At 32.4% G+C, this 23,182-nt stretch overlaps 1 protein-coding gene across 1 annotated transcript; it reads left to right on the top strand.

Annotated features, from left to right (window-relative positions):
• The first annotated feature begins 10,909 nt into the window (after positions 1–10,909).
• LOC145269650 (uncharacterized) lies at positions 10,910–22,383 on the top strand. Its single transcript, XM_080125365.1, has 2 exons — positions 10,910–11,051; positions 20,968–22,383. The coding sequence occupies exon 2, from the start codon at positions 20,973–20,975 to the stop codon at positions 22,251–22,253; it is 1,281 nt and encodes a 426-aa protein (XP_079981491.1). The 5' UTR covers positions 10,910–11,051; positions 20,968–20,972; the 3' UTR covers positions 22,254–22,383.
• Positions 22,384–23,182: the final 799 nt, after the last annotated feature.

The raw sequence follows: 23,182 nt of genomic DNA, 5'->3' as shown, positions 1-23,182 counted from the left end.
ATCTAATGAATCAAATGTATCGAGTGAATCAAATGTATCAAGTGAATCAAATGTATCTAATGAATCAAATGTATCTAATGAATCAAATGTATCTAGTGAATCAAATGTATCTAATGAATCAAATGTATCTAATGAATCAAATGTATCTAATGAATCAAATGTATCGAGTGAATCAAATGTAAGAAAAATAAAAACAATTTTAGGTAAAGGAATGGTTACAATCTAACTTTTCATTACTTTTTTTTTTACTTTTAGCCCCCCCCTATAACCCCAAATATATACGCACTAGTCGCAAAATGGTTGTTGCTTCAAATGAAATTATGAATGAGTAGTTCAGTTAGAACTTTGCTTAGCGAGACAAGGTTTCATCCCCCAGAATTTTACAAAAAAAAAAAAAAATAGACAAATTGAAAAAATCATTTTTATCTGAAGCGTGTGGATTTAAACTTTCATAGAATTCGAAAAATAAAAATTTAAACCAAAAGGTGAAACGATGTCAGTTTGAAATATGAGGATCTTCATTTTGTTAAAAAAACAAACCTATTTTGATAAAAAAGGAAAATACACTCTGAAGGTAAATGTTTTACCCCTAATAAATTTTTTTTTTTAATAAACACAGCTCAAAATGAATAACAAACTTCTTTTTAACAATAATAACACAGAATAGGGGTTTGTTGGCAGCAGGAATTTGAATGTTGAACTGAGATAAAAGAAGAAGGTTCTTTTTGAGGTCGTTGTTAGTCAATACATTTACTGTGTCATCCACAGCTAATAGCAGTTGTCTCCAGTGGAGACCGTCAATGCTAGAGCAAGGTGTCCAGTGGACAGGGTACAAGAGAGGATAGGTGTTGCTTGGCTGAATGTCCGGTCCTGACTGACTGACGTTTTCTCAATCTTTTTAGGGAGCAGATGAATCAATGCGCACTGTTAGCTGGCGATCATATGTAATAGTAGTAGACTACTACTACTACTACTACTACTACTACTTGCTTTACTACACGAGTTCCCCTCCAGTAACGGAGTTAATTAATATCCTTAGAATTATTATTTATAGTTCTAGGATGCACCAAACCATGTAAACTGTCGAAGACAGCCCTACAAAACTCTTTTGGGACAAATGGCCTGGGTACTTGGTTGAAGTATCACACAGGACCGAGCCAATTTCATGTGACATGCAGTATTCTTTTAAATTAGCGTATGACTTTATTTCGTCATCTCCTTTTTGTGCCTGGGCTATTTCAGCCAAATCACATGCATCTATTTGCACCGCTAAATCAGTTTGAGACATACAGTCTGCAACTACGTTCTCGTCTCCTTTAATACACACCACGTCAGCGATATATTCAGCAAGTACTGACAAGTGCCGTTGCTGTCGATCCAACTTTGTGGGTGTCTGACTATAAAAGGCTCCACATAATGGCTTATGATCAGTGAATAATGTCACGTGACGACCCTCTATAAGGTGATGGATATGTATTACTGAAAAATAAGTCGCCAGTAGCTCTCTGTCGAACGTAGAATGCTTAAAAATTGAAAAAAAAGACGTTTACAAGTGTTTTTGATATAGATGTACATAAGAATATTTTGATAAGTATGTTTTAACTTAACTAGGGATGGTATAATAAAATTGTGGGGTCTGCGTTCGCGCCTGGCCTACATAGAATGGAAATAGGCACAAGACTTTTCATATCTATCTGCGTAAGTATACTTTGATAATTATGTTTCAGTTTGAATAAATATAGTATAATAAAATTATGGTGTGTTCGTTCGCACTTGACCTCCATAGAATAGAGATATGTCACAAAGTTTAACAAGGTTTTTTTAATATAGATCCACAGAATATTGTGATAAGTGTTTCAGTGTGAACAGGTATCGTATCATAAATTATGCTGTTTATCAATTTAATTTTTACTTTCATCATATTTTGCTTTGGTTTTGATACCCCCAAATTCGAAGCTATCTCTTTACAACCCTTCCTTTTCATAACCTATCATACTTTCATAAATCAGAGTCCATTTTCTGTAGGCTGTTTTTGAACCCAGTCAACGACGGGTACTTTGGCTAGTATAATATATAACATATGTTATATATATAATATATATATAATATATATATAATATATACATATAATATACAGGGTGTCCATAAAGTCCGTGTGCACTTTAAAATATTTATAACTTTTTTTGCCCACAGAATCTTATGCACAGTAGACTTTGGCAGCCCGAGCTCCAATGATGCCCGTCTTACAGATTTTCTTGGACTTGCAGTAAAGGATTCTTCTATGGAAGCAACATTTTCGTCACTGACACATGGCCTTCAAGACCGTGGTTTATCATGGACAGAGCCTGTCTCTTTAAATTGTTTCATCCATTTAACAATGGTGTTCCTATGAGGCGTTTTTTTTTATTGTATTCAATTCTAAACTTTCTTTGTACAGCAATAGTAGATTTCAATTCAGCCAACCAAAGGACACAGTTTACTTTTTCCTCAATTGAAGCCATGGGATCAACTTGATTCTGAAAAACAAAAGAAAATATTTTTTACTTATTTTTTACTTATCTAAAAATTGTTACGACTTTTGTGGTGAAAAATTATTCAATAACTATACTTAAAACTAGATACATGAAACTTTATAACATTTTTTACAGATTATTTCTATCGCAAATATAAATAAAGTTATAAATTTTTTTAAGTGCACACGAACTTTATGGGCACCCTGTATATTATATATAATATATATATATTCATATAACATATATATATTTAATATATTTGTATAATATATATATATATATATATATATATATATATATATATATATATATATATATATATATATATAATCATCCGCATACACTACTGTTTCGCTGTTTCACAGCTCATCAGTGCGGCTAGACAAGCAACTACCTCAAGCAATGATCGAAACCCGACTGCCCAAACGACAGTCGGAGCTTCTAACCGTTGCACTATTTTGCTATTGTGCTGATATGCGGGTAGTGAATTAACAATATTTTGACATTGTCCAAATACCTAAGCTCAATTTGTTTACACAAAGTGCATCATTTTCAATAGCTTTATCATTTAGCCATTAAAAAAAATCGGCGCTTCTACAGAATTGGAACAAGATTTTGTAGTCAATAAATGGTGTTTTCAGATAAAAAAAAATGGTTTTAACTTATTTTTTTGCCAATTCTAATAAGTTACAATAGTAGCTTGCAAATTATGCAGTCGAAATTACCTGAATATTACTGAATTATTAAAAAAACAAAAATGAAAACAACTTTAATCATGTAAGCAGGTGAAAAATTTCCGCCATCTTGTTTAAAATCAAAACGGAAAATTACTTCCCTGTTGAACTCTCCTGTGCCTTACGATCGTTTTCATCAATACTATTTTTTATTTTCTTTAATAAGTAATTTTCTAACTTATCGATTTTCGTAATTTTTGGATATAATCATCTTAAAAATACGAGGAATACGTAGATACCATTGTTTTTATGTGAAATTCAGTTTTATGATTTCTGAAATCTCGTCCTTGTTTGATTATGTTTGTTTCATTATATGATACGGGATGAACCTTATTAAAAAAGACACCAGAAGACAAGATACATTTAAGCGTGATAAGCCATGGAGCAAGTCCATGCATTTTATTTTTACTAACCACAAGGGACGCAACTCTTGTATTCTTTATATTAAAGAGTTGACCGAAGGAGGCATAACTCATAATATGATATCCCTCTTTTCCAAAGAAAAATAAAACAAAAACAATAAAAGTTACATAAGGACGGAACCTTGACACTAGTACAATAGTGTGAGTGTCAAACTAAGGGCTGTTCTCATCATAAGAAAATTTTTTGGGTGGTCTTTTTATACGACCGGATCTGGATACTTTCTGAGTTCCAGGATGAATGTTCAGTGTTTTGTGGGGTGTATTTGTACCGGGTCTGTCATTGGTTGTGTTGGGGCTGGTATGCTCCATGGGTATACAATCCGTTGACGAATCGTTCGATTCTGGGGTCATCATGGGTGTGGCTGCATACGTTTTGGAGTTCAGCCTTGTTGCAGACTTATGTGTTCTCAGATGTCTGCGGTTCTTGCGAAGTGACTTCCCCGATGGAGTCTGCACCGCATATGATCTTGGTTCGACACATCTCTGTGTGACGACTGCTGGAGACCATTTGCTGGAGTCTGGATCATATACGCTGACGTATTGTCCTTCCTGTATCTCTGGTAACTCTCGGGTGTGTTGGTACTAGTGAGACTTTTGGTAGGATTGCCTTTGATAGAGGCGAGTTTGTGTTTTTTTTTTGTGTCGAATTGTTGGGGCACTTCACTGGTAAGTTTCCCACCAGCTTTCGGTTCCATAGCAATTCACCCGGTGACGGAATTGCATGGTCGATTGGGGTTGACCGTAAACACAGCAATACCATGTCTACATCACGACTACTTGATGCATCCTTTTGCATCGCTGATTTTATGGCTTGTATACAGCGCTCGGCCAGACTGTTTGATTGGGGGTATCTAGGGGATAATGTGACGTGTTCAAATCCCCATTCGCTTGCAAATTGTTTGAAAAGACTGGAGCTATAGTGAGGACCATTGTCGCTGATGACTCTTTCTGGAATCCCTTGTTCACCGAATATCTGCTTTATTAGTTTGACTACTTCCTGACTGGAAAATTCCTTTAATTTCCTCACAAAGGAAAACTTTGAGTAATAGTCCATCATCAGCAGGTAATTGTGACCTTCACTGTGGAACAGGCCAGTGGCCACTACTTGCCAGGGCCTTACAGGAATCTCATGTGGCATCAGAGGTTCTGCATTCTGGGCTTTTTGGTGCTGTTGACATATGGTACATTGTTGTGTGATGCTGTCTATATCTTTATTGATGTTGTGCCAAAAGACACAACTTTTTGCCCGCAGTTTGCATTTTTCCATACCCTAATGACCATAATGGATTTTTTGTAGGATTTCCTGCTGCATCACTTTGGGTATAATTATCCGATTACTCTTCATCAAAATTCCATTTTCGATGGCCAGCTCATCCCGATATGACCAATATGGCTGCAAGTTTTTGCTTATTTCCCTGGATGTATTGGGCCATCCGTGCAGGATGATTTCCTTAAGTTCACAGAGTATAGGGTCGGCCTTCGTTGCTAGCTTTATCTGTGTTACTTTTTTAGCAGAAAATTGGACAAAGATAACTCGGATATTAAGGTCCATCTCCTCGTTACTCCTTCTGTTGGGTAGTCGGGAGAATCCATCCGCCAGGGTAATTTCCTTACCTGGGCGATACATGACGGTCATGTCATATCCTTGTAGGCGCAGCAGCATGCGTTGCAAACGAGGTGGAGCAGCAATTAGATTTTTTAAGCTGATCATTTCCAACGGCTTGTAATTGCTTTCTACTTGGAATTTGCTTCCATATAGGTATGTTTTGAAGCGCTCACAGCCAAAAACTACAGCTAAAAGCTCTCTCTCTCTCTATGTTTGCATACATTTGTTCTATTGATGTTAGAGCTTTTGATGCAAATGCAATGGGCTTTCCTTCTTGCAAGAGTACTGCACCTAGACCCTTGTCTGAGGCGTCTACCTGTAGACTTGTCTCTTTCATTGGATCGAAGTAAGCGAGAGACATTTCTTTGCAGATCTCATCCTTTATTTTCTGCATAGCCTTCTGGTCCACTGGTACTCTGCTTATTTTTTAACAGATCTCTCATGGGTGCAGTTAAGTCTGATAGGCGCGGAATGAATGGTGACAAGTAAGTGATGATTCCCAACACTTTTTGCAATTCTTTGACGTTGGTAGGGCTGAGAAGCTGCTTTATAGCTTCTACCTTACTAGGATCTGGTTTAATGCCGTTCTTGTCATAGATAGCCCCCAAAAAGCTTATCTGCTTTTGATCTATCTCACATTTATCACCATTAAAACACAATCCTTCCGTTTGTGCTACTTCCATAAGCCGGTGGAGGTTGCTGTCGTGGTCCTCCTTAGTCTTTCTGAAGACGATAACATCATCTATTAGTCCAATTGTACCAGGGCATTTTTCCAGTATCATGTCCATTCTCTGCATAAATACATCCTGTGACATTACCAGACCAAAGGGCATTCTTTGGAAACAGTATCTTCCAAACGGTGAGTTGAAGGTCGTTAGTAATTGGGATTCTGCATCAAGAGGTATGGACCAATATCTGTTTTTGGCATCTAGCTTGGAGAAGTGTTGAGCACCTGATAGCTTGTGTGCTAGTTCTTCCATGGTGGGAGTCTTGTAATGACATCTCATTATTGCCCGGTTCAAATCATTTGGGTCAAGGCATAAGCGAAGTTGTCCATTCTTCTTTCGAACATATACTATGCTGCTGACCCATTCAGTCGGTTCGGTGACCTTTCTGATGATGCCTTGGACTTCCATGGATTTCAACTCCTCTTCTATTTCTTCTCTAAGATGGATAGGGCATTTCCTCGGTGCATGTATTACTGGAGGATGATCAGCTTTTAGGACGATGTGGTAGTCACTTTTAAATGTCCTATGTGATCGAACTGACTTGCATATGCATTTTTTAATTCGCTGACAGAGTTAATCGGATCTTTCTTTTGTTGAATGGTGCAGTGGAGGCTTATCAGCTCCAAGTCTCTGAGAGAAGATAATCCTATGATTGTAGGTCCTTCTGTTGTGACAACAAAGAATTTTAAAGTTTCCCACTTGTTTTGTGTCCGCATTGTATGCAGATCGATCCATGCTGTATTATGTTTGAGCCGTTGTATGCCGTCAGAATCATGTGCTCTTTCTTTGTGGAGCCTGGAATGTGTTGTCCTAAGTCATCAACTCTGTTGGGAAACATGTTTCAAAAAGTTCATAGAGGAAGCTTATTCCCTTCTGCCCCTGTGTCCACCTTTGCTTTGAGTATATGAGTGCCTGGTCTATTGGGAAGCTTTATTTTAAGTTCCGTTATTATTTCAGTACGCTCGTCTTGTGGCTGATGAATCGCATTAAAGTTTAACTGCTCAAATTCTCTATACATCTCCTTGGGCTCAGATTTTACTGAGCAGATTTTACTGTTCCGCTTTCTGTATCTGTTTTCTTGCGGCTGCTTTTGGCTGTTCGTCGTTTTTGTTTGGCTGTATTTTCTTGTGCCCTCCTTTTTGTTAGTGCCGACTTTCGCCCAGTGGTTCTTTTTGCCACATCCTGAGCATGTGGTGCCCCAGGCTGGACATTTTTCTTTTTCATGTTTATTTCCACAACGTCGACACTGGCTTGTTTTTATTGCACTAATTTCCTGACAATCGCCTCGAATTTCAGCCATTTGCTGCATGTGGTTAAGGGACGCTTCGTGCGTTCTACCACTGTTTAAGGCCTCTTGGAGTGTAAGCTCCATGCCTTTCGAAAGTAGAAGTTTTTGTAACTCTGGGTGTCTGGTGCCGGTAATCATTTGTTCAATGAGACGTTCTTCAGTCTCTTGGTTATCCCTAAACCTGCATTTTTTTTGCTTGTAGTTTACATCTCGCCATGAAGTCGTCGATGCTTTCCGTATTCTTCTGTTTTTATTCACGCAGATAGAAACGTGCAATACAAAAATTGGTTTGGGGCTCTAGACGCTCCTCAAATTTATGCCAAATTACCTTCGGGTTCGTCCGGTCAGCATCATCGTCAAATGTCCAGGCGTTATATCACCGTAACCCTTCCTCACCAGACAGCAGTAGAATGTGGTCGACCTGCTTCTCGACGGGAATGTTTTTTTACTGAGAAATATAATGCGCATCATTGCTTGAAGAATCTGAACGATTCAAATAGATTCTCAGACTCCCAGTGCATAACGGGTTCGCTTGCATTAGAACTCATTTTACTTTAATTTAATTATTGTTTTTTTGTTTATATTATTATTATACTAATACCCCTTTTTTTAAATAAAAAAAACAAAGAAAACAAAACAATGACATGACTGAATGAAATTGGCGAACTTACTTTGTACATCGATTTTTTTTAAGATGGCGCTTGTCGTCGTCACCACGTGCGTTTACGTGCAACACGAAGACTGGTGTTTTCTTTTGCGTTCATTCTATTTGTGGATGGTTTTCTTTTCTTTTTATTTTTAAGAAAATCCCACTGCTGCCACCATGTCCAATTATGTTTGTTTCATTATATGATACGGGATGAACCTTATTAAAAAAGACACCAGAAGACAAGATACGTTTAAGCGTGATAAGCCATGGAGCAAGTCCATGTATTTATCTTTACTAATCACAAGGGACGCAACTGTTGTATTGTTTTATATTAAAGAGTTGACCGAAGGGGACATAACTCATAATATGACAGTCCTAATCGAGTAGAAGCACCCAAAAATCATTTATTGTATCCCCCCCTTTTTTTTTTAAAAACAAATGAAGTTCATATTCCTATTGATTGGCATGATTGGCACTTCTGCATGACAGTTACATATTAGCAACAGAAACTAGTTATCAACCCTCTATTCTTTCAAAGAAAACTCTCATCCAGCGAACATCATGTAAACCTCAAATATAAAAAAGTTTCTCCGAAAACGCAAAAATATATAATAGCAAAATAAATAACACAAAAATATATGAAAATCGAAACATTTATTGAATAAAAAATGTATCAAAATATAATTTTAATGAATTTATATAATTTTTTTTTTCAATGAGTGATATTTTGTAGGAATTTTTGACACCTCTAACACGAAACTGCGAATAAAATATTAAAAAAGAACTCGTAATTTCTCTTTTAAAGGTGGGTTGTTTATTTTCTTTATGGATTATACTTCCAAAATAAACTATTAAAGTGGTTTAAAAAATAATAAAATATTATTTTTTTATTTTTTAAAAAACAGTAATGAAATTAATTGAATTTTACGAGTTCAGTATTTTTCAATTTTTAAACTTTAAAAATCTATCAAAATCTTTCTATTGATTGCATTTTTACGATATTTTCAGGGTCAATGTGAAATTTTATGCTCTTTCCAATAAACCGAATATAATACTTTAGACAAAGGTTTTTTTAATTCACGTCCCCATTTTGAAATGTCTATTAAAAAGTAAATAATTAATTTACTCACCAAAGTTTTATATATCACAAATTGAAAATAAAAGATCAATAAATAATATATTCAAATTTAAAACAAAAAAAGTCAGTGTTTTTTTTTTTTAGAAATTTACCTGTAAAGTCCGAAGTTTAAAACCTATTTTTTTAAACCACGTTGTTTGCTTTTTTTTTTTTTTTTTTTTTTTTAATGAAACCTTGGTCCTTGCTCCTTTAATTGAAAATAAATTAGGGTTTGAATTACATTTTTCGAGTAGTTATAAGCTTGGAAATACAGGAGGTCGAATTAATTCACGCCTCCCATTTTGAAATGTCTATTAAAAAGTAAACAATTAATTTACTCACCAAAGTGTTATATATCACAAATTGAAGATAAAAGCTCAATAAATAATATATTCAAATTTAAAACAAAAAAAGTAGTGTTTTTTAGAAATTTACCTGTAAAGTCCGAAGTTTAAAACCTTTTTTTTTAATCACGTTGTTTTTTTTTTGTTTTTTTTTTTAATGAAACCTTGGTCCTTGCTCCTTTAATTGAAAAAAAAAATAGGGTTTGAATTACATTTTTCGAGTAATTATAAGCTTGGAAACACAAGGGGAGTCGAATTATTCAATATTTTTCACAAAGTTTCTGACACACCTAGTGATTCATAATTGAAAATAAAATAATAAATTTGATAAAATCACGAAACATTTAAAGATTGTGTTTAGATTTTTTTTCGGTAAAGTTTTATAAAAATGTAGCAAAATATAATTTTAAAAAACATGAAACATTTTTAGAGGTTTAATAATAATTTTTTTGTTTTTTTATTTTGGACAGAAAGATTGTATAAAATATAATTTTAGTTTGCACTAACTTTTAGAAAAGGAAGAGTTATCGACCCCTGACAAGCAACATCTGTCGACTGTTCTTGAAACTAAAACACAAACATTCGCCTCATGTAACTGGCATGCATAAGTGCCGCATGATTAAGAAATAAAACCTATTAAATTAAAAAAAAATTATCGTTTAATATTTCTTAACACGATTTAGAAATGAAATTGGTACTTATCCAGTTTAATCAAGACATTAAAAAATGAAAATATAAAAAAACATGTTATATTGTTTTGTATGCATCCATTTTGAACTGAAGATCTCCGAAAAAAAAATTTCACTTAATTTGATCGGGTAGTTTTTTTTTTTTTTTTTTTTTTTTTTTTTTACAGCGTAAAAACACGTTTTTATGAGAGCGCGTTGAAGGCAGCCATCTTGGATTTTTTGTAAATTTTGGTTTGAATTTTAGAAACGCCACGGGGAGATAACTCCAGTTAAAGCGCCGACATTCCCTCCCCATGTTTAATACTAGCTTTTCTTTATAAAAGTCGAACCTTTTGCTCGGTATCATAACAAATTGTTTTTTCGCTGTAAAAAAAAAAAAAAACTACTTGAAAGGAAAATATCGAAAAAGTTTAAATTGTACGTATCCATTAATACGTACAATTTAAACCTTTTCGATATTTTCCTTTTGTAATGTCTTGATTAAACCGTACAAGTACCATGAAATTAATATATGTTAGTTAGTTACTAATACCATTACGTGAAAAAAAAGTTCATTTAGATGACGTCACAACGGTATAATTTAAAAGTTGCCCCTTTTCATCACGTAAGGTTTAAAGGCTAACTGTACAAACAGGGTTAGTTTGTATGTGTATGTGTCAATTTTCTTAAGATCAAGTTGTGTACAAATCTTTTACTTTTTCGATGAATTACTCCCCTTTTCGATTTAACCTGGCGGAAGTGAACGTTTATTCCAATATTAACCGTGATTCTTTCTTTCTTTCTTTCTTTCTTTCTCGTTCTTCTTATAGTCATCTGAAATCTGCTCGAAAGCCAACAGATAACCCCCGCCCCCCCAAAAAAAAAACAAATAATTAAGCAAATCTCAACATAGATTTAATTGTAAAATCTCTTATTTATTTTCATGTGAAAACAATTCAACCACGAAAATACATAAGAAAATGTAAGTATAATTTTTTTGGCGCTTCTTCGCTTGTACGCTATTAAGACAAGATTTTGTAGTCGATAAATTGGAGTTTTCAGATTAAAACAAAAACAATGGTTTCAACTGATTTTTTTTGTCAATTCCAATAATTTAAAATGGTAGCTTCCAAATTATGCAGTTGAAATTACCTGAATATTACTGAATTATTAAATATTTTTTAATCGTGTTAGCATGGGTGAAATTGCCGCCATCTTGTTTAAATCGAAACGGAAAATTACCTCTCTTTTGAACTCTTCTGTGTCTTACGATCGTTTTCATCAAATTCTATTTTTTTTATTTTCTTTAATAAATTATTTTCTACCTTATCGATTTTCGTAATTTTTTGGATATAATCATCTTAAAAATACAGGGAGTACATATATACCATTGTTTTCATGTGAAATTCAGTTTTATGATTTCCAAAATTTCGTCCCAATACTGTAGAAGCGCCAATTTTTAAAAATAATTTTGTTAAACCGATAATTTTTTCTTGTATTTTCACAAATTAAATGGATCTTGTTGAAATAAAGTCGACAGACCCATTTTTTTTAGCATGTTTCAGGCAAAGAACAACAACAACAACAACAACAACAAAATAATATTACGTACTTAATTGTCATATCGAAAATAGTAATTTAGGTACTTCTGCATGACAGTGCCATGAGGCGACTGAGACGAGTTACTGACCCCTGTTCTTAGAATGAGAAATGCCCTCTACCGTTCTGTGAACCTCAAATATAAACAACGCAAAAATGTATAATCACGAAATAAATAACACAAAAATATAGGAAAAGCAAAACATTTATTGTATAAAAAATATAATTTTAATATTTCTTTCTTTTAAATGAGTGATTTATAAGTGAAAATAAAATAAAGGTTCGAAACATGAAATATTTATAGATTGTTTTTAGAATTATTTGTTTTGTTTTTTTCTGTACGATTTTATAAAATTGTTTAAAAAAGATTGTGTAAAAATATATCAAAATATAATTTTAGCAAAATGTAGAAAAAATATAATTTAAAAAAAATGAAACATTTATAGAGGTTTAAGAATTACACAATGATAGTTTTTCTTTTTCTTTTTTTTCCCAGTTAGATTGTATAAACATATCAAAATATAATTTTTGGTTTGTCAGTAGAGCAAAATATAATTTTAATATAGAAGTTTTTATTTATTTATTTATAAAAATTTCTAGAAATTTTTAATAATATTTTTTTTCAACGAGTGATATGATTTATCGACCCCTGTTCGATAGACACGCCCTATATCGGCTGTTCTTGAAACTAAAATGCACACATTTGCCTCATGGCACTGTCGTGCAGAAGTGCCGTAATTTATCAAAAAAATGCGAAAATTGAGAAACAAAAGGGGAAGTGGCTCAATTGAAACAATTTATAGCAAACAAAATTTATTCAGAAAACAAAAATAAACAAAACATGCAATTTATTTGCAAATTGTTTAAAAAACTTTTTTAAATGTTTGAATTATATATATATATATATATATATATATATATATATATATATATATATATATATATATATATATATACTCGGGTTTTTTTATATTCAAAAGTAATGGACTAATGAATTCAACGAGGTTGTTAGATAGTGCTCAATAAAAAGAGCTGATAATACTTGTTTATTGTTATATAAACATGCTCACATTCCGCTGCTACAAATAGCCACTTGTTTCAATCAAACAACAGATATCATCAGGCAGCGACTTGATTATTCAAAAGTTCAATGAATAAAAAGTTCAAAAGTTCAATGAATAAAGATTATTCATTGAACTTTTGAATAGTCAAGTCGCTGCCTGATGATATCTGTTGTTTGATTGAAACAAGTGGCTATTTGTAGCAGCAGGATGTGAGCATGTTTATATAACAATAAACAAGTATATATATATATATATATATATATATATATATATATATATATATATATATATATATAATAACTCCCCTGTTACTTCTTCAGTCAGTAGATTTTTAACCAAATCTCTAGATTTACACATGCCTTTTTTATGAATAATATATTTTTTATTTTATTGTTTTTCTGTAATTCTTACATATGTTACTATCTGCGACATGGCAATTACGTAGTTACCATTTGTTTTATTTGAAATTCAATATTTTTTCAGTACTCATGCACTTAGTGATCCTTGCTTAAGTAATAACGTTATTATTTAGAAAGCCATTCTTAACATGCGGACGGGGTGTGTTGTGTACCTATTCTCTACTTTCACTTAACAATTTAATAAAAACAGATATCGTAAAACTTTAATTAAACTGGAAAATACCATTTAAAAAATAGCGCGGATCAATAAGTGAACGCGCACCATTTTTTTGTTATTATAATATAGAAACACTGGATTAATTTTTGTAAGTTTTTAATGTTTATTTTTGCAAGAAAATTTGTAAGATATTTTAGGAAAACCGTTGACATTCTTTTGTTTGTTTGTAAGTTTTGAATTGTATTTTTTTTCGAGAATTTGCTCTGGCGTTTGTAACAGTTTATCTAACGTTGATAAATTCATGTTTGTGTTTTCTTTCATTTCTGTTGACTGAGTAAACTTGCCTTTTTTCTGTTGTTCTTGGCCTTCGGGCCGAGATCAAAGTGTAGTACCTATTCCGGCAGATACTGCAAGCAAAGACTATATGTGAGTGAAACCCCACATATAAGACCTTGGTCAATGTAGGGGCAACACTTCAAACCAATTGTCACTATCCAGCTCTCATTTCCCACCCATCGGGAGCAGTTCCCCTTTTCCCTCCTCCCTCTCTCTCCACATTAAAAAACGGCCTTGTGCCTAATTTGCTCAGTGGGGAGGCAAATAAATCCAACAGTGGGGAAGCAAATAAATACTTCTTGGCCTTCAGGCCGGGATCAAAGTGTAGTATCTGTTCTGCAGATGCTGCACTTGAGATGATTTGTACCAGTCAGTGGAGGGGAAGCCCTCTATACTGGGACAATTATTATTTTTGGTAACCAGAGTGCCCCCTTTTTGCCTACTTTAAGGGGAGCTGGTTTTTACCTCACATTAAAAACGGCCTTGTGCCTAATTTGCTCAGTGGGGGAGCAAATAAATACCATCTGTTCTGCAGATGCTGCACTTAAGATGGTGTGTACCAGTCATTGGAGGGGAACCCCTCTATACTGGGACAATTATTATTTTTTGGTAACCAGAGTTCCTCTTTTTTGCCTACTTTCAAGGGAGCTGGTTTTTACCCCACATTAAAAACGGCCTTGTGCCTAATTTGCTTTGGTGGGAAAGCAAATAAATACATTAAACTTGTGTTTAATTAAAAACTATTTTTTTCTTCTAATTTATTAAAAGTCGTCTGCTTCGATTTAATTGGTTAAGCGTGTCCGTCACTGTTTTTCATTGGCTGATCAATTTGATCAGCACTCAAGATATCCCGGCAGTTTACGTCAGAAGACGTGCTGATTTTCATTTTATGAGGTGCCTTCAATAAGTTTCCAGATTTTTTTGTACAGCCATTTAAAATTGACGTAGATTCTTGAAAATTATGTATATTATTATTATACCTCTTCTGAGATGACTTACTAATTTTTATGATTTCAGGTTCAAATGAACAGCTACAGCAGGAATTGGAATACATCCTACTAAAGCCTGATTGTCATAGTTGGTAAATTAAAAAATTTCACGTGTAATCTTGATGTGAGAACACTTTAAAAGAATGATATGCAATAAAATTCTGTTTTAAACTAGAAAAAAATGCCACAGAAACGTATGGAATGCTTCAGACTGCTTTTGGACCATCTTGCAAGAATGGAGAATCAGTTTTGAGTGGCATAAGAGATTCAAGGTTGTCAGGGAGTTTATAAGATATGATGAGAGGTGTGGGAGGAGGAAGGAAGTCAGAAAACCAGAGTTGATTGGCCAAATAAAGAATTTCATGGATAAGGATTGTTGTGTGTCTATCGAGACAATAAATGCACAGTTTGATGTCAGTGTGGGAACTGAAGATGCAGAAGATTTGCGTGAAATTTGTCTCCAGGGTGCTTCATCTTTGTCACAGACTATTTCATCAAGATGTACATCAAGACACTTCCTCGCCCTCCTTATTGTTCAGATCTTGCTCCCTGTGACTTTTGGTTATTCCCCAAGCTTAAGGAAAACCTTAGAGACTTTTGGTTATCCCCGAAGCTAAAGGAAAACCTTAGACTTTTGGTTATCCCCGAAGCTAAAGGAAAACCTTAGACTTTTGGTTATCCTTCAAGCTAAAGGAAAACCTTAGAAACTTTTGGTTATCCCCGCAGCTAAAGGAAAACCTTAGAGGCTGTCATTATGAGACAGAATGGAGGAGACGAAAGAGGCTGTGACGATGGTAATTGACACGCTCACACAAAAAGAGGAGTTCCATGGGTCCTTCCAGAAGTTGTTAGAATGGTACAAGTGCATTGCAGCCAAAGGAGATTACTTCAAAGAAAACTAGAATCGTATGTGTAGTATCACTAAAAGCACGTATACAAAAAAAGTCTGGAAACTTTTTGAAAATCTTTTTAGTAATTTTGTCAACACATTGATTTTTTTTTACATAGGCATCACCACTTATCAAGGCCCAGGGGCCACTCGAGGATAAGGGTTAAAGAATGTACAGTAGTCAATTGGACAATGTAGTCATTGTCAGTAATGGAAATTCAGTAAATTTGTTAACTTAAAGGACGTCTCCTACTAGGCTATGTTTTGTCCATCATCTTCACATGCTCAAAGAATCTCAATCATCAACCTCAGTTGCTGTCCATTTTATTCAAGGGTTATCTAATGTACTCCTAATTTCTGGCATAGTGCTACCGGAAGAGGTGACAAAGAAAATTAGTTCCTTCAGTTTTAGTGTTCTTTAGTATTTCTATAGTGAAGAAGCGATTTATTGAAATAAACTAGAAGAAAAGAACATCATTGACAAAGTATACAATAAAAATTAAAATCATACAAATAAAAATAATGCGATTAGTCTTTTCTGATAATCATCTGCAAGTATTCTTGTAGCGGCGGAGAATCAAAGCCAAATATTTTTTGGAATCTTATGTATTGCATAAGTTTTTATGATGTTTGAAATTTTGTTATTTTGATTTCAATAATTTTGTTTTTATACTTTAACAAACATATATTTATTATATAAATTCAAATAAAAAACTTATTTTTTTAATTAAATTTTTTTTATTTTTATGATTTCACAAACATATATTTTTTATGAAATTTCAAATTAAATAAAACTTATTTGCAATTGGCTTTTTTTGCAAAGCGAGAGTTAAACGTAAACTTGTGATGTATATATATATTTCCACTTCCGGTTATAAAATAGATGTGTATTGGATGAAGAGAGCTTGATATGGGTATCTGAAATGGTCCAAATTATCGGATTTGAAACCGACGGTACCGACCTAAAAACTTTCTGTAAACAAAATATAAATACACTCTTATTTTAGGATTTTCCTTATAATTGAGCACTATGCTGGATTTCTTTTTCCAAAAAAATAACTAATTATATATATATATATTATATATATGAATACTATATATATATATATATATATATATATATATGATGAAAATAATGGAAATAGTATTCCGACAAAATAGAGAAAATAAAAAAGGAACAAACCGTATTATGTGTTCACCAACGTTTCGTCTTTATTTCGAGACTTCCTCTGGGTGAATGAGATTAAGAAACCAAAAAATATACCAGTACAAAAATATTTGAAAAAGTTTCACGTGCACAGTGTGACGCAGTTCTATTTAAGAGAAACGGAAAAATTGATGTTGGAAATTCAAAAAGGAAGGAGGGCTGGCGCTGTTGAAGAGAAGGAAATTTTAGTAACGTCATATAGTCGTTAATTTAATTTTAAAACTATGAACGCAAGTTTATATTCTTATTGGGAAAAAGATATATCTGTTGAAATTTAAATATAAGTTTGTAACAGGAATGAAATTAGTGTTTTTTATGTAATTTATTGATTGAGATTATGTGTTAATTATTACAGGGGGTGTTTGAATGGTGTGAGAAAGTTAACCTGTGTCCACAGTTAAATAATGTTCTTTTAATAACAGTTTACTTATTAATGGCGCTATGTTATAGAAACCTCCACGTTGTTTAATAGTGCTTGAAATTGCGATAAGCGCAGATTCAAGGAGTCTCCGGCGCGGTTTATTTGAAATGAATTTAACTACTTTTGCTTGTTTAAAATCAAAGGTGTGGTTATGTTGCAATGAATGAGAGAATAATGCACTTATCTTAAAAGATATAAAAAATAGCAATTCTCTAAGTGCATTATTCTCTCATTCATTGCAACATAACCACACCTTTGATTTTAAACAAGCAAAAGTAGTTAAATTCATTTCAAATAAACCGCGCCGGAGACTCCTTGAATCTGCGCTTATCGCAATTTCAAGCACTATTAAACAACGTGGAGGTTTCTATAACATAGCGCCATTAATAAGTAAACTGTTATTAAAAGAACATTATTTAACTGTGGACACAGGTTAACTTTCTCACACCATTCAAACACCCCCTGTAATAATTAACACATAATCTCAATCAATAAATTACATAAAAAACACTAATTTCATTCCTGTTACAAACTTATATTTAAATTTCAACAGATATATCTTTTTCCCAATAAGAATATAAACTTGCGTTCATAGTTTTAAAATTAAATTAACGACTATATGACGTTACTAAAATTTCCTTCTCTTTAACAGCGCCAGCCCCCCTTCCTTTTTGAATTTCCAACATCAATTTTTCCGTTTCTCTTAAATAGAACTGCGTCACACTGTGCACGTGAAACTTTTTCAAATATTTTTGTACTGGTATATTTTTTGGTTTCTTAATCTCATTCACCCAGAGGAAGTCTCGAAATAAAGACGAAACGTTGGTGAACACATAATACGGTTTGTTCCTTTTTTATTTTCTCTCTCTCTCTCTCTCTCTCTCTCTCTCTATATATATATATATATATATATATAACATTCAAACACTACTGTGTTTGAATATATGGTTAAGTGGCAGTTTAGTCATTTACAACTGCTTTAAAGCTTCAACTCATTCATTTTTCAACCAAATTTCAAACAATTATTACAGTTTGTAGATCACCTTCTCAGCTATATTGTGACAAAAAGAAATTTCAATTTGCGTTCAGTAAAACAAAAGTTATGATGAATTTACTTGTGTTTAAAATCGTAAAAATATGTAAGGAGGTGACGACGCTTTTTATGACTGGTTTCCATAGCAACTGATTCGAAAAAAGAAGTAACAAGTGAGAATGAAAGCATTAAAGGGAGGTAATTCGGAAGATTTTATTAAAAGCAGATGAGTGCCTGACATTCTTATTACATATGTGTATGTTATGTTTATGGGGGCAAAAAATAAGACTGAAATTAACCAAAGAACAAATGAATTTATTGGAACCCTGGAAAAATCATGTATTACAATAGAAAATTGAAAAGAAAAGGACAAGATATTCTAGTAAAAAATGTAATAGATTTATAACTTAAAATATTGCAGCATTAACAATTTTTAAAAAAATCAATTCATAACATTATATAATCAATTCTTAATGCTGCAATATTTTAAGTTATAAATTTATTATATTTTTTACTAGAATATCTTGTCCCTTTCTTTTCCAGTCTTAACAACTATTCCTTTATTTTTCATGCTCGCATTTTTCTATTGCAACTCAATTCCATTTTGATACACTTTTTGATATTGGCCGGTAAATGCTTTAATTTTTTTGTATTGACAGACAGGTATCCAGTCTCATGACTGACTCGTGTTTGAATTATTAAGTCGTGTTATTTTCTTTAGTGAATTTCTTTTTTTTTTTCATAGATATTTGGGTATGTTCCTTTTCTTCCTCTTTCTCTCTCTCTTTATTTTTGTTGGGGATACACACCTACTACTTGGGATAATGAACTATTCCATGACGTCACTTTTGGGTAATGAGACGGACACATCGAGAGTATGATCGTTCACCACTAGCCCAGCAGTGAACAAAGATATTACTCAATTACGTCTTTTATGCATTTTTGTTAATACATATTTAAATGTTAAGACCTAAATCGAGATCATTGTATAAACATATTTTGCGATGAACTCTGATCCATTGATACGCATTTAGATCGTGTGATATTGGCCTGTAATTTATGTTTTAGTTTTTTTTATTTTGACAAACGGAGGGTTAGGGTTAGGGTTAGGGTTATCCACTCTCATGACTGACTTATGTTTGGATTATTAGGTCGTGTTTTTTTTTTTTAGTGAATTTGATTTCTTTCATAGATATTTGTTCTATTTCTTTTTCTTTCTCTCTCTTTATTTTTTGTTGGGAACAACCCCCCCCCTACTACTTGGAATAATGAACTATTCCATGAGGTCACTTTCGTCCATGACGTCACTTCCAGGTAACAAAAACTGACTTATCTAGGGAGTCAGAGACAGACAGGTAGAGAGTATGGTCGTTCAGCACTAGTCGAGCAGTGAACAAAGATATTGCTCGATTACCTTTTTTATGTATTTTTGTTAATACATGTTTAAATTTTACTGCATCTTCCTTGTCAATTATTCAAACACTAGCACCACAACAATTTTGTTTTTGTTTAGCCTCATGAAACCCCAAGACCTGAATGGATATAATTTTTCTTAATCATCAGTAATCAAACCCCTTGTATTTATTGTATGGCCTTGTTTCCTCAATACGATGTACAATTTTCTCTTGGATGATTGGCCACGAAATCCATTTTGATACGCTTAGGATCGTCTGATATTGGCTTGAAAATGTATTTGTGCTTCATACTCATTGGAATTGTTTATAAAATTAAAAAATGTCTTGATTTTATATTAACTTTTTCTGACAATCCCGTCATAGTTTGGGCATAAACATCCTTATGGATTTTGATTATCAATAAACTCATATTTTGTATTGATTCTGGTTATTTTATTGATTTTTTATTTTTTTTTGCATTAATTTCTATTATTGTATTGATTTTTAATATTGTATTGATTTTTTATTGTATTGATTTATATATTGTATAGATTTTTATTATTGTATTGATTTTTTATTTTTTATTGCATTGATTTTTATTATTGTATTGATTTTTCATTGTATTGATTTTTAATATTGTATTGATTTTTATTATTGTATTTTAATAGTGTATTGATTTTTATTATTGTATTGATTTTTTATTGTATTGATTTTTGATATTGTATTAATTTTTAATATTGTATTGATTTTTATTATTGTATTAATTTTTAATATTGTACTGATTTTTATTATTGTATAGATTTTTATTATTGATTCTTATTATTGTATTGATTTTTAATATTGTATAGATTTTTATTATTGTATTGATTTTTAATATTGTATTGATTTTTATTGATTTTTATTATTGTATTGATTTTTTATTTCATTGCTTTTAATTATTGTATTGGTTTTTATTTTTGTAGTGATTTTTTATTGTATTGATTTTTATTATTGGATTGATTTGTATTATTGTATTAATTTTTTATTGCATTGCTTTCATTTTTATTTTTGTATTGATTTTTATTGCATTGCATTTTATTATTGAATGTATTTTTTATTGTATAGATTTTTATTATCGTATAGATTTTTATTATATTGATTTTTTATTGTATTTTCATTATTGCATTGATTTTTTATTGTATTGATTTTTATTATTGTATAGAATTATTATTGTGTTGATTTTTATTATTGTATTGGCTTTTATTAATGCATTGGTTTTTTATTGTATTGATTTTATTATTGTATTGATTTTTTATTGTATTGATTTTTTTATTGTATAATGAGGATTAAATTAGTTGTGTAACAATAATGAATGTTCTTTATTTGTTTGAATATTTTCCCTTCCTTACAGATCCGATGCAGAGTGTAACAGAATCGAACACCTTTCCCTGTACACGTTGTGGATCTGCATTTTCACAAAAAGCAGAGCTAAATAAACATTTGCATACTCACTCAAACAAGAAACCATTTTCCTGTGAAATATGTGGATCTTCATTTTCTCGGAAATCTATTTTGAAACAGCATGTCCGTATACACACTGGAGAGAAACCATATTCCTGTGAAATATGCAAGTCGTCTTTTTCTCAGCAATCAACGTTGAAAGCACACATGCATATACACAGTGAGGAGAAATCATTCGCATGCAACATATGTGGATTTTCATTCCATTATAAATCATATTTAAAAATTCACATGCGTGTACACACTGGGCAGAAACCATTCTCATGTAAAATATGTGGAGCAACATTTTCTCACACAGCAAGTTACAAAGTACACATGCGTACACACACTGGTGAAAAACCATATTCCTGTGAAATATGTGTGGCTAAATTTTCAGGGCAATCGAATTTGACAAGCCATATGCGTGTACATACTGGGCAGAAACCATTTTCCTGTGAAATATGTGGATATTCATTTACTCGGAAATCCATTTTGCAACAGCATGTGCGTATACACACTGGAGAGAAACCATATTCCTGTGAAATATGTGGATCTTCTTTTTCTCAGAAAGCGAATCTGAAATATCACATGCATACACACACTGGAGAGAAGGGATTTCACTGTGACATATGTGGATCTTCATTTTCACTAAAAGGAAATTTGAGAGCACATGTGCGTGTACACACTGGACAGAAACCATTTTCATGTGAAACATGCGGATATTCATTTTCTCACGGATCAAGTTTCAAAGCTCACATGCGTACACACACAGGTGAGAAACCATATACCTGTGAAATATGCAGATGTTCATTTTCTCACAAAGGAACTTTAAAAGGACACATGCTTATACATACTGGAGAGAAACCGTTTAATTGTGGAATTTGCAAATCTTCATTTTCTCAGCAATCAACGCTGAAAGCACACATGCGTATACACAGTGGGGAGAAGCCATTCTCATGTGATATATGTGAATGTTCGTTTAATTATAAATCGTATTTAAAAATTCACATGCGTGTGCACACAAATGAGAAACCATTTTCATGTGAAATATGTGGCTTTTTATTTTCTCAGAAATCAAATTTAAAAACGCACATGCATACACACAGTGGGGTGAAACAATGCAACACAATAGACTGTGTAATTATCTCCACCAGTTCATCTGTAAAAGTTGAACATCATATCCAGCAGCAAGTCTAAGGATATAATAACATAAAATATCTATATACATATTTGTACATATATATATATGTGTGTAAATATATCTATATATTCATATATACTCATATACGTATGTACATGTATATACATACATATATGCACACACACACATATATATATATTTATTTATATATATAGATATACATATATAAGTACATAGTCATATATATATATATATATATATATATATAACTACTTCATTTATTCACATAAATTTAATATATATATAAAAAAACACCATATAAAAACAACACTAGCGAATAAATACTGGGAACTCAAAGAAAGCGGACATTCGCCGGTAGTCGAATGGAAAATAATGAGACAAGCGACCACATGCAGACATTTAGACGACCCATGTAAATTATGCCTCCATGAAAAATTTTCTATCCTGTACTTTAAAGAACCTCAAAATCTATTAAACTGTAGGCGAGAAATAGCAAACAACTGTGTTCACAAAATAAAACTTACTCTAGGATAGCGATACAAAATAGCTTTAAAACTAACGATAACAATAGAAAACAAACAAATAAATAAATTAAATAAACATGAATATACATAAACGATCACACATATATGTATATATATATATATATATATATATATATATATATATGTGTATATATATGTGCATGTATGTGTGTACACATAGGTATATTTATATATATAAAAAAAGAAAAAGGAGAACGTCTACCTTAAACCACTAACCTAGTTCTAAAACATATCCTTTGTTTGATAAAATGCATGCCCATTGGCTGATAGGAAGGGGCGCGGTGGATACTAGAAAGCTGATTGGCTAACTAGAAATCCTTAGCATATATAAAAACAAGAAGCAACCACAGAATTCGCGCATAAGCCTGACGAATCCTATAGTTGGATGAAACGCAGAATATTCAGCGTAGCTTAGTCGC

This window comes from Euprymna scolopes, chromosome 45 (genome assembly GCF_053919585.1).
Source record: "Euprymna scolopes isolate OS-2025 chromosome 45, ASM5391958v1, whole genome shotgun sequence".
In the NCBI taxonomy this organism is placed as follows: domain Eukaryota; kingdom Metazoa; phylum Mollusca; class Cephalopoda; order Sepiida; family Sepiolidae; genus Euprymna; species Euprymna scolopes.
This window is presented reverse-complemented; position numbering and strand designations above follow the sequence as displayed.